The 13,936-nt window shown below is 37.3% G+C and overlaps 1 protein-coding gene across 1 annotated transcript in view; it reads left to right on the top strand.

The window, feature by feature from the left end:
• Tusc3 (tumor suppressor candidate 3) overlaps window positions 1-13,936 on the top strand; it is a gene marked incomplete in the record, with an annotated part of 221,011 nt that overhangs the window by 205,612 nt on the left and 1,463 nt on the right. Inside the window, 1 exon segment of the mRNA XM_017800973.2 lies at window positions 2,720-2,810. Within this exon segment, the coding sequence (XP_017656462.2) occupies window positions 2,720-2,810 (91 nt within the window).

Raw genomic sequence — 13,936 nt, 5'->3', positions numbered from 1 at the left:
TAATTAATACCAAGGCTTTCTAATACTGATAATTCATCCAATAGCTGCAATTTGAGGTATTTCATTTCATAATTTCTGAATTCTTTTTAAAGTGTAAATGTCTATATGAAGAGTGTTTGTATCTCAAAAGGACAATTCATTAAGATATTTAAAATTGAAATGTATTTTTTTCTGGGACTTCTTTTAACAAGTGTATATAAATGAGGCATGGTAACTTGTCAGTACTTGAAAGTTTGAAGTTTTGAAATGTTTGAAAGTGGTGTATGGTTAAGACTGGCCTCAGTGTTCCCATGGTGAAAAACTGAGCCATTGCCTCCAGCACATTAATGCCAGTACAGCTATAGATCTTTGAATAAATAACATTATTGGGATCTGTAAGGAATTCTTATGAGGCTATATTCTTGATGTGATAATGTATGTATCTTATTTTCTCACCTACTAAGATAAATTATAGTAATAACTATATAATAGAATCTTAAGTCTCACAGCATCTATGATTGCTCTTTATAAAAATAGTATTTTTGAGAGCTGGAGAGATGGCTCAGCAGTTAAGAGCACTGGCTGCTCTTGCAGAGGACCCAGGTTCGATTCTCAGCACCCACATGGCAGCTAATAATTGCCCCTAACTCCATTTCCACGGCATCTGACACCCTGTTCTGACCGCCATGGTCATTGCATGATGTGGGTGTACTTACATACGTGCAGGCAACATAGTCATACACATAAAATGAAAATAAAAAGTAAGAAAACATTATTTTGAGCATCCCTCTTAATAGATGCCCCCCCTCCCCTTCACAGTACTTATGTGTGTGGATGGGGATATGTGAGAAAACGGGAGTGTGCACACAAGTGGGATAGAAAATGCTAAGTTGTTCCTTTGGTATTTTGATCTGTTTTCTGGTTTTGACTTACACCAGTGCTGTGAATATCATTTTTACCCACACCACCATGTGAAGGCGCCATGAAGACATTTCCCTCTCCAGGTGTCCTATCTCATGGGTTCCCTGTACTCCTCCTCCTGTGTGCAGGTCTTATTTTGTTCCACTGCGTAGAGTCAGGTTAATCAATTGTTTTACTCAATCACAGATTTGGAGCCTCATTTCCTGTTGAGCCCAGCCTAGCAAGGCTACTAACCAGCATCAAGGGAGTAAAAAGAGTGTTTTACTTGTATCCTAAACAATATTAAAAGAAAACATAAAAGAAAAATGTATTTGATAAAATACTGTATTTTGAAAATGTAAAGTAAAACACTAACATATTCAAAATTTAGTAAGATCGTTTAGTACGACTTGTAATAAGTTACTTCATACTACAGGGGTTAACATATGTCCTACTTGGGTACAATTTTTTTAAAAGGCTTTTTGTATTTGTGATATTCACAAATCTATATTTTTACATTGTTTTCTGTATCAGTGTTGTCAGAATTAAAAATGTCACAGAAGTCACAATGGAATGCTAAAATCTGCATGAATACTGGCTTGCCAGTAGACCATGTTCTGAAGGCACCATCCTTACCCTCTCTATTCACTGATTTCCAGGATTTTAATTACTCTTATTTTCTCTAATATGTTAGAAAAACATTTATTTCACCATTGTGGAAACAATTAAATTTGTTTGCCTTTCACTTTCTTCTGCCCTAGTGTTTTTAAATTTCTTTTGCCTTCACATAAATCTTTGATAATTATTCAGGTATTTTTCAAACTCTTTTAATATTCCCTCAAACTAATGAAAGGATGTAAGTATCTTGGAGATGTTTTATTCATAAAAGATATTTCTGATTAAACAATAACACTGATGTGTAATTCTGTATGACAGATTTAGTACTGATTTTTTATTCTAAACATACACATTTAATTGACTTGCATATTTAAACATTTAAATTTTATGAACATGTTCATTTTACTACTAATAATGAATGTTATTTAAACATCTAAAATACGCAAAAACTTAATATACTTCATTACTCATCCATTCTTAATCCTAATAAAAAGAAAATTAAAAGTAAAAGTAACCTGTCTCTTCTCAGATCTCAATATTGCAGAATAGTGTTGCATGCTTGGAGCACAGCACACGGTACAGTAACATTGCCCTGTTCTGTTGTAGAAAGGACAGCTGCCAAGTCTCAAACGTGCCTGCTCTACTGAAATCGCTTTCCAAAGCCTCTGATTTTCTCTGAGAACATACTTTTTCCCATCAAGCTTTTGTCTACTAAGAAGTAGTATTTCTAAGTAACAGGCTTTACCCAGACAGAAATACAACCAATGACTTAAAATTTCATTTCTTTGTGAAGATTGCACTGTGTCGGAAAAGATCGGGATTATTTTGAGCATTCTGGTAATGCAGAGGCTCCCGCTGTTGTAGCCCATGCTTCATAGTTCAGTTAGGGGACTGATAATCTTGTTTGTGGCTTATCACATTTTGTTCTGTTTTGATCCCTCTGGGGCATTTTAGTACTTACAGGAACTTTATAAGAAGAAAATCACCAGAAGACTTAGATCAGTCAGTTTTGTTTTTATACCTCACATAGTACATTTTCATTGAGAAGAATGTGGAAAATAATGAATACATTGTATTGTGGACTGTCTGGTTTGTTGTACCTGTGTGTGCCTGAACTATTGCATGTAAGTGTTCTGTAATTGAATGGATTTTAAAAACACTAACATTTGCATTATCATTTGCACCTTTTTAGATCCTAATGGTATTTTATCTCTCTTTCTAGTCATTTGCCTGGTAGGATTAGGCCTGGTGGTCTTCTTCTTCAGTTTTCTACTCTCAATATTTCGTTCCAAGTACCACGGCTATCCGTATAGGTAATGCATTTAAACTAATACAGATGTTTCATTTTTAGTGTATAATTAAGGATTAATATAAAGTACCTAAATGATTTTTCCCATGATTTTAACTTGACTTAAGCAAGTTTTAAGTACCTACCAAATGTGCAGCTGTAAATGTAAAACACAGTTTATGTTCCCATGATTTATAAAATTTTCATTTTATAAATGTGTGTGTGTGTGTGTGTGTGTGTGTGTACATATAGCAAAGCAAGTTTTAAGTTTTATGGACTTCATCAAAATTACTACTTCTTTTGGTTTATATATTTGTCACAACTAAGACTTTATTTGCAATATTTTTTTCTCATATAATCTAGTCTGGTATCTGATAAACATTACACCAACTTTTGAATTCTACAAACTTATAACTTTTCCAAATAAGAACAATCAACCTGAAAGGGACAAGTTAAATGCTACACTAATCTCTGGTTGTTAGAAGTCATCATAGTGAAGTCTTGGATGGGAGTGGGTTGAAGCTGAGGACTCCTAAGGATCACTGTCACATACCACTGTCACTAAAGCCTCATTCAGCTGATGAGTCGGGTTATGGCCACTCAGCTTACCATTTAGTCATATGCTTGTTTCTTGACCATGTTCTTCCCCTAGCCTTCTTGCTAAGAAATAACTATGGAACCCTTCTTAAAGCCTGACCTTCCTTCTCTCTACTGAGGTAAAAGCCCTATATCTTTCCTCACATTTTGATAGGCATTTCTGTAGCAGTGGTTAGAATAGTGACAGTTTAATAGACGATAAAAGCTCATCACACCTTAGCATAACTTCACCACATGGAGAGTGAACATTTTAAGAGGATGGTTCTACCCTGTCAAAAATATTTAGCTTTATCAGAATGACAAAAGTCATCCCAATGAGAAGACTCTGTACGGAGTTGGAGTCAAGGGCGATGCATCAGCAGTCCTGCGCCCTTCTTACCTCTTCCTTCTTCATCCATTAAAAATAAATATGTTAGGAGAAGTGGGGGATGGAGGTATCATCTGATTTATAGGATTACCAGCAACATAAACAAATCCTTAGAATTATCAGTTCCGAGGGGAGAATCAGTAAGAAACACAACACAGTCTCCAGTTTCTTCATTGTATTGATACTGATGCCAATTTTGGTTTTCAGTATACAAATTGGCTAAACTAACTATCTTAATTTGATATATGGGTTCTACAGTGAAACCTGTATATGAATAAAAAGAGAAATACTCTACATTTTTAAATATTTTACCTAGAAAACTGAAAGTGTTTAAAAATCAGTGTATTCCAATCTATAACAGTCAAAGGAAAAGTATTGTTTTTTTAATACTTTATTACTTTTATGTGAATGAGTGTATTACCTGCATGTATGTAAGTTCACCACATGTGTGCAGTACCCCAAAGAGGCCAGAAGAGGGTGATAGATACCCTGGAACTGGAGTTATAGGCAGTTGTTAGCCAACATGGAATTGAACCCAGGTCCTCTGGAAGAACAGCCACTGAGCCATCTCTCCAGACCCTGGAAAAGTATTTCTTTTTATAAAAATTTGAAGTAGAGCAAAAGCTTTCATGAGATTCTTTTGTCTTTTTTATTTTATTTATATGAGTGTATTGTCTGCATGTGTGTCAGTGCACTCATGTTGTCCAGTGTCCATGCAGATAAGAGGACGTCAGATGCCCTGGAACTGGAGTTACAAATGATTTGTTATCACTGAGCCATCTTTCCAGCCCTTGTCATGAGATTCTTAACCCTATTTAGTTGACAGGATGTAAGGGAAGTCAAAGGGCACATTACAGCTTTCCTTGAATATCAGTCCCCTGCAGTCATATTCATCATTGTATCCTATATAGAGAGCAATGTGGTGCCTAAGAAAAGGAGAGAAAAACACAGTGCTGCTGGGTCTTACCTTTAGTCCCAGCACTTGGTAGGTAGAGGCTGGCGGATCTTTGTGACTTCAAGGCCAGCCTGGTCTACATAGTGAGTTCAGGTCAGCTGGACTACAGGGAGACCCTATCTCAAAAAGACAGGAAAAAAAAGAAACAGTGTTACATTTGACAGCATTATTATTACCATGATTTGAGTAGTTTTGTGCACTTTTTCTAAGAATTTTGTCATTTACTACAGTATGTGTGACTCCTCTGGGTTTGGATTTTATGATTTTTTTTTTAATCAAGTAATGTACATAAGTCACCTAGGAAGTTTCTCAATCTTTTACCATAGGCCTTTCTCTAGATGATACTAAATGTGTATAGTAGGAACATCTGCACAGAAGCCCTGATCCCTGCTCTTGTTCTGTGACTGTCGATTCAATGACGGTTAATTCAATGACTGTCGATTTGAGCTTTCTACTGTGAGAGACAGCTCAGGCCATGTGAAGGCACCACTATTCTAGAGTTGAACTCCTGTGTTCAATCTAGATAAAAATCTCTTCAAAAGAATTCAGAGGTAGGAATCATGCCTAAGAATTTGTTTGTGAATATGGAATTTGACATAGGTTGATGAAACATAAGAAGTTGTTGCCAGGCAACAGAATCCTTGGGAGGAAAACCTAGCCAAGACAGTCTGGGAAATTGGAGGTTCCCAGCAGTAGTAGTATCAGTAAGAGGAAGGCAGCTCTTTCCAAGTGCTCTGCCTGTGTGGTGCTGCTGTGAGGCTTCATTCCACTTGTTTAAGCATCACTGTAAAATTATTTTATTGGGTTTATGTCATTGGCAGTCTTCCTTAAGAATTTTTCTAAGGTTCGAATTCATACAAATCTTTCTACTGAACACTGTGTCCCTATGCATCCTTAAACTAGTTTTTTTTTAATTATTATTTTTATTTTATGTGTATGAGTGTATGTAACCGCACCCATGTCAGTCAGTGCCCATGGAAATCAGAGAAGAGCGTCGGATTCCCTGGAACTGGAATTAGGGATGGTTGTTAGCTACCATGTGGGTACTGGGAATCAAACCCTGGTCCTCATAAGTGCAGCCCAGTCCTCTTAACCACTGAGCTATCTCTCCAGCCCCAAACTACTCTTTTTCATTCTTTCTTTACAATTTTGATTTCCTTCCATTCACTATAACCTTTCATTTCTGTATGTTTTGATCCGTTCCTGATTATTATTCATTTTCATTTGTATTTTAATATTAAGTTTCATAACACTGTAAACTTTTATTCCCCCATATTTTCTCAGTTTTCACTTGCATTTCAAAATTACTATTTTCTTTTTCTTGATATATGTACCTGCTTAAAGAATAAAAGTCTACTTTAAATATTTATGTTGTTTTCTTAAAGCTTCCCCATTTTAGTATTAATGGTATTGTGCTAAACTATTTCATTTCATTACTAAATTCTCACAGATTACCTTTAAAGCCTCAATAAGCAAACTTTACATGAAATCCCAGTGTGTTTGTGTGACTATGGGTTCATTGCTTAACCTTTCTAACCTTAGGTATTCTTGTTTTTAAATGGAGGTGATTTTATATCCTTGTTTTCTGTTTACATGTGAATCACCAAGCATGTTACCCAGTATATAGCAGTAATTACTTAATAAATGTCCAATGCTGATTACTACCATTAATTCCAATACAAATATTTACACTCATATATATTTAATTTACTTTTCACTAAATGGGTTTTTTTCTTTGCACTGCACATTAATTAGCTTTGGTTGTGTGCATAATTCCATTGGATGAAGAACAGACTTCACTGAATCTTCTGATGAACTTAATTGGGCTGCAGAGTCCTTAAAACTGCTAATGAATTATCAGGATTCTTACAGATTTATCTAATTACTGTCTGAGACATAATTCAGAAAAAAATTTATTCTGCAGTGTGGATGCATGAGTCTCTTCGCTTAACAGTTTTTTCTTCTGTACTCGGACTCAGGTATTTTCTCTAGACTTCTCTAAAAACATCAATGGAACATCAAGTTCCTGTGGTATTCAGAGAGTGACAAGAAATGTTCTCTATTAATTCTGTCACTTTGTGTACATAGTCTTACTGTCTTCGAGTGATGGAATAATATAATGAGAAAATAACCATAATTAGCAACAGAGATCTGAATTCAAGTTTGGGGTTTACTGTTCAGTACATTAAATAAGAGCTCACTCTGTAGTTACAGAGACTTGGGTTTGAAATATCTCAGATCCTCTCTTTACTAACTTAGAGACTTAGAATTAACTAAACTTCCTCATACCATTTTCTATCTGCTTTGATGGAGTAGTTTTATGTGGTTGGAGACAGGCTCAGTAGTTAAAGGTGTCTTCATTATTTCTGTATCTTTTGCCAGTATAATTGGCTGTTTCTTTATCCTTAAACTTGATGCTATCATACCTACCTCAGAATTTTACGGAGATGAATGTGTAGTTCTTGATATCCGCTTGGCTCTCAGTGACAATGACGTCCCCTAACCATTTTCCATCGGTAGCAGCTACTTTAGCACATGTGCACTAGCACTGTGCTGTATAATCTTTTTCATTAAGTTTTCATAATCAGCTCCATCATGTGTTCATTTTCTTTCTGGAGCACTTTAAGATATTTGGAGAAGGGTCCTTGAGAGTTAAATTTTTGTGTTCATGGAGGGCTGTGCACATAGTAGCTGCTCAACTTACACTTGTTAATTGAATCTGTTCTTAAGAAAATGTTGTCTACCTAGACAGATGTCTATCTAGACAACATTTAATGGTTCCTGCAAAGGAACCATTAAAAGAGAGTAGGTTGGGGCTAAGGAGATGGTTCAGTGGTTAAGAGCCTGGCTGCTCTTAGAAGACCTGGGTTCTATTCCCAGCACTCATGTGGAAGCTAAGAACCATCTGTAACTCCTGTTCTTGGGGCACTGATGCCCTCCTCTGGCCTCTGTGGGCATTGTATGATATGGGTACCTTCACCTACATTAAGGCAAGCATTCATATACTTAAAATAAAAATAAATTTCTAAAAATTTTTCAAAAAATTTTTGAATGTGATAACATTTAGCTGTGGAAGGACAGAATAGCAGCTACAGATAAAAATTACTCTTACAGATTTAGAGGAAATATGAGGATGAACAAGCATGCAAGAAAAAAAATTGCTAGAATGTCTGTTGTTTCCATATGCCACCTTTATGTATATATCTTAAATATGAATCTTTTGCCCATAAGGAAAACAATTAACTCTGAAGCTGTGAAAATATGGAAATTGCCTGATAAGCACAGAATGCTACTGACAAGAGTGTCACTGGTGATGTGTTTCTCATGCTGAGTTCTAGCTTTGATGAATGGCATGAAGACCCAGATAGTGTGGTGTGCTCTAAAGGCACTGTTGTCTATCCCTGTCTCATCTAGATTAAGACTTCAGTGCTAAATATATATGCTAATATATTATATGAATGGAAATAAAATCTTAAGGGTTATTTTTTCCATATTGCTGTGTTTCATTGTGTTGTATTGGCAAGTGATCTGGAGTTTGAATGAGATGTGATTTGGACCATGGCACTTAAACACTGTGTAACCTCAGGCAAGTTTTTTTCATCTTCTCTGAGGCTCAGTTTTCCCCCATCTTTCAAATAAATACCATAACGTTTATCCCATGAGTTGCAGTAAGATGCTGTTTTCCAGTTGTTGTAAGATAACTAAGATGATAAGCCATATTGCAGTCTGACACTGTTATACTTAGCTGCTGAAGTACAAGTCCTCTGTATAAATTCTCACCAGTCATCTTTGATGCCAAATTGAAAATTTGGTAAACAGTATGTTGTCTAAATAATGCTTGTTTACAAACATATCCCCTTCATTTTTACTTCACTTCTTTTTGTTGTCACTTTACAGAAGAAATCTAAAAACTTAAGTCAGTTAACAGAAATATGTACAAAACTGCCTAAAAATACAGTCAAATTCCTTTTGCCATTAAAGTATAAATCTCAAGATCCAAGATTGATACCAAAATATAAGTCCAAAATCATTTTAGTAGAATGTTCAGAATAGTTTCTGAATTCTTCACTACACTACATATACTATTCTGCAGTATACTACACTAACCTTGTAAACCTAAGGAACAGGAACACTCTCCAGGGTTATTTACACTGTGACTGCAGCTTCTCTGCTCTGCCAGGAGCTCCACCACATTGAAGCAGAGGACTAGGAAGCTCTAGAATTCCAAATGAACTTTCTTCATCCATCCTTTACCATATATGCTGGCTCTATTAGTCCCCTTCCCCCATACCTGGTATTTATCAGCGTTAGAGACCATCACTCCATACTAAGAGTCACGCCATCAAAAATCTTACTAACTCTACTTCTGAGTGCAAGCTGTGTGGACAACTGATCTTGGCAGTAGTGAAACTTGAAAGCTATTACCCACTGTAACTATAAACAGAGAATTTTCTTCTCCAGAGTCTTTTTGTTCATTCCAAATGAATGCCAGAATTTTTTTAGGCCTTTTAAAAAAGATCTTTTGTTTTGATCTGGACTTTCCTGGATTCCATATTCTCTTAGAAAGGAAGGAGCCATGAGGACTTCAGGCTAATGAGCTCAGCTGACACCAGCATTCCCATTTAACACTTGAAAGTGTAGAGGATAAAAAAACACTTGAAATGTGAATCAGTGAAATGAACTAATCACAAGGCCAGTATACAGGAGTGAAATTCACCTCGTGGTCAGGTGAGGCACACACCTGTACTTGGGGCTAGATGCAGGAGAATAAATAGTCCAAGGCCAGTCTTGACCACATATAAGACCCCATCTCAAAAAGAAAAGAGAAAATTCAACCATTGGTCTGTCTATACTTAACGAAGAGGTGAGGCCTTCCTTCACCTCTGAATGGGTTGTTCTTTTGTTTGTTTGTTTGGTTGGTTGGTTGGTTAGTTGGTTGGTTTGGGGTTTTTTTAACACCAAGTGAAATCTGAGTAGCTTCCCTTTTATGACTAGTGACTCCTATGAGACAGGTGCACTGTACCCACTAGGTGTCCCTAAATCCTACTCAGTTTGAGAACACGGGGAGTAGTGGACAGGAAATTATGTCCAGTTGAAGATCTCAGTATTACCGAACTCCCAATTGGCCAAAAACATTTGTCCATACCACTGTGTACATTCTGAGTTTTCAGAGCATCAGGAGCAGATGAATAGGTAAAAATCAAGGTAAGCAGCCAGCCAGTATTCCCATCATTTCAAGCAGGCACTGGATGGAAAAGAAGAGATACAATTGATGGAGTTCTCACTGGCCTTTCCAGGATTACTGTAATAATGACCAGATGCTCCTTTCAAACCTTGTGCCTGAGATTTTGGAACATTGCACTAATATACTCCTTTTTTTTTTTTTTTCATGTAGGTTATCTCAGTACCAAATGTACCTATCAAATGCTATAATCTTCCCCCTGAGACTCAGAACTGAGTGTTCCATGAACACTCTGCGTATCCTAGATCAGCCCCATCCCTCCCTCCTCTCCCCATTTTCCTTAGTGTCCTTCTCACTGACAGGCATGGAAACTTTGGAGTCTTTTACTCATCCCATGTCCTTTTACTATATTGGTACTTGGCTTGGTCCCCATCACATTTCCTTTCCCACTGCTGCCATCTTGTTTGTACTCTGTTTACCTAGGACTTTCTCTCCATTAGGGAAAAGCACAAGGAACTGTGACTACTGTGACTGTCGGTCATTCCGTTTCCTATAGCACCTTCTGTGCCGGGGACTCAACCATTGATGATCGATAGCTCTTTGTAAAATGCTGCTTGAAAGTAACTTTGGGATATAAGGAATAATTTGAGAAGATTTGAATCCTGTTGAGCTTCAGAAGCGTATTTTGAATTTTAAATAATAAACTTGCTAATGATCTTCTGTACTTTTACCCTCAGCAAGTCGAGGGCAGCAAGTTTTTTGGAACCGTTGATATGAGAAGAAGTCCAGCTTAAAGAGAGCAGTGATTTGAGATCATCCTCCCATTCTTCCCTTGTGTCTAAGTGTCCCTTGTGTACTTTATGTAGTAACGAAGCTGCACAGACTGTAAGAACACAGCTCCATATCTGAGACAAGAGGAAAGGGAGGTGTTTATGGATATTTTCGCAGGACCCCTGGCTATCCAGTTTCCATGTGAACAGTTGGTGAACAGTTCACTAACAGGGCTCGTTACCTTCTATCTTATTTGCTACCTCAGCAGACAGAGCATGCCAGCCACATGTCAGCATCGTGAACATGCACAGTCCTGTAGCCACAGTGAGATCCTCTCCAAACAGTGAGTGTGATAGGGACAGCAGAGCTCGCGGCACCAGGGCAGCTTCTTCGTCCTTCAGGGAACACCTCAACACTGGAGAGCACAAATAGGAAGATTGTATGTGCTGTTTAGTAATTTAAGTACAATACCAAAATATTTACACATTTTTGTGATAAATAGTCTTAGGAAAAATACCTAAGCACTTTTGGAATCATAACTCTGAAAGAGCTGCCATACTGTTTGATAGTACATCAACATTATTAGACAGGCAAATGTAAAGAGAGAAAAGATGCATCACTCCTTGCTAGATACAGATAAGAGAGCAACCCAAGTATAAAGCATTCACGTTGGAAAATATCTTGGCCATTGAATATTTAGATAGTGAACATAAAAATAAAACATAAGTCCTTGAGTGATTACCTAGAGAACAATAGCTGACGCTTTTCTGAGGAACATTTTAACAAAACATTTTCGATGCTTTTATGCCTCAAACCTTTCCAATGTCTTGAACAATAGTTTTGTAACATTTTTATAATTTTTAATGAAAATGAACATTTCAAATATAGAAGAATAGCAAATGTTTTACTTAATAGATTTATTCTTTAAAAAATTTTTATTTATTTTTAATGTGTATGGGTGTATTACTTGCATGTATGTAGGTGCACCCATGTTGTGCATGACACAGACATCAGAAGAGGGTGTTGGAGCCCCTGGAACTGTAGTTATAGATGGTTGTTAGCCACTATGTGGGTGCTAGGACTCGAACTTGGGTCCTCTGGAAGAGCAGTCAGTGCTCTTAACTGCTGAGCCATCTCTCCAGCCCTCGATTTATTCTTTATTGCAGAACATTTAACAGAATGATCAGTTCAAGTATATTTGTCATTTCATAATGAGTTAAAACAAGTGATTGTTGTAACAAGTTTTTTAATAACAACTAATTTCATTTTGGAAAATAGAGAAAAACAAATAGCATAATAACTACCAAAAGTCTCTTTTATATTAATAATCTAAACAAGGGATCCTTTTACTCTGTAAATATAGCAACATGTATATACCATAGAATGTGTTTCTAGTACTAAACATGTATAAAGCTATAAAGGGTCATATTACAGTTTTTGCTATTGTAGAGGTATATTTTTAGCAATCAGAAGGTTGCTCTATATCCTAAATATAGTTTGTTATATAACAAGTATGACATAGGTGCTGTATATCTTAAAATTTTCAAATCATTTCTTTAAAAGCAAACCAAAATTCCAAGCTTGGAAGATAGTTCCATCAATACAGTGTTTGTCTCTCAAGCATAAGGACTTGAGTTTGGTCCCCAGAACTCATATTAAAAATTAAATATGCAGACTCCTATTAGCCACAGCAAGAGCCATTCCTGAAAAGGGTACACTGTATACAACAGGACCTGAAGCAGCTATGGAAGCTAGTGGTGGGAGGCAGAGATAGGCGAATCCCTGGGGCTCAGCCTAGCCTACTTCGTAAGTTCCAGGCCAGTGAGAGACCTTGTCTCATTTTTATAAGAGAATAGAAGGGCATGGAGAGATGACTCAGTGGTTAAGAACACTTGTTCTTGGGCTGGGCCTGGTGGTGCATGCCTTTAATCCCAGCACTTGGGAGGCTGAGGCAGGTGGATCTCTGTGAGTTCAAGGCCAGCCTGGTCTACATAGTGAGTTCCAGGCCAGCTCGGGCTACAGGAAGATCCTGTCCCCAAAAGACCAAAAATAAAAAGAGCTTGTTTTTGAAGAGAACATAGTTTCAGTTCCCAACACCCACATGGTGACCAACTACCTTCTATAACACTATTCCAGGGGCTCTGAAAATCCTCTTTGGCACCAAAAATGCATGTGGTCTACTTATATTTATGCAGGCAAAACTCTTTTACATCACACATAAAATAAAAATCATAAATAAATCTTTAATTTAAAAAAAGGATGGACGATACCCCCAAAACACCCAAGGTTGCCCTCTGGCTTTCACACACACATGAAAAAAATAACATGCACAGAGGAAGAAAGGGACATGGAGGGAGGGAGGGCGGGAGGGAAGGAGGGAGGGAAAGAATGACAGAGAATACTCTCCCAATCTCTCTTTTTCAAGGTTCAGGTGTTCCAGCTCTAAAGTTTAAACCGTGCTGGTGCTGGGGAGGTGACGCAGTTGGTAAAGTGCTTGCTTCACCAGCATAAGAGGAACCTGAGTTCAGATCCCTAGCACCCACATGAAAAGCTGGGCATGTCATTGTGTACCTTATTGGCCCAGCACTGTGGGGGCAAAGATGAGTGATACCCAGAGTTCACCGACCCACCAGTCCAGCCAATTGGTGGGATCAAGGTTCAGTGAGAGACCCTGCCTCAAAAAATAGTTAATTGATTTTTTATGCACTTTTTTTTATTTAAAAGGGTGGGGTCCCAGGTGGGAATCCTCCTACAATAAGGTCTGTCAATGTTTGGAGAAAACAAAACAAAAAAAGTTAAAAGAGTGACTGAAAAAGATATTTGACACCTGATCATGACCTCTGGCCTGCATGCCCAAATGCACATGTGCATACACAGAAAGATACATTACATATACATGTACAAATATGAAGGTTTCTCTTTATTAACCTTCATTACTCAAGTTACCTTCATCTTCAGAGCAAACTTGTAATAAACAACAGAATATCAGTGAGTACATGTGCAAGGACGCAGCCTCTCTGCCTTGCCGTGTGCTGAGGTGTGTGTGGATGTAACTACAGCTTTGACGCATGGCCAGGGTTAACTGCTGACTTTGTTTCTAGAGGTTAGCTTTGTCTCCTGGAGTCAGAATTGGCTATCCCACAAATAAAAGCAGTGTCTGATAGCATTTGGATATCAGCACATAATTTCTGTCTTTATCAGTTCCTTAAAGTTACTATGTCAGTTCCTTAAAGTTACTATGTGATACAAACATAATCATTTTGTTAGTCACATAATTAT

The sequence above is a fragment of the Nannospalax galili genome, unplaced genomic scaffold (genome assembly GCF_000622305.1).
Source record: "Nannospalax galili isolate Female #2095 unplaced genomic scaffold, S.galili_v1.0 scaffold242, whole genome shotgun sequence".
NCBI classification, from domain to species: domain Eukaryota; kingdom Metazoa; phylum Chordata; class Mammalia; order Rodentia; family Spalacidae; genus Nannospalax; species Nannospalax galili.
This window is presented reverse-complemented; position numbering and strand designations above follow the sequence as displayed.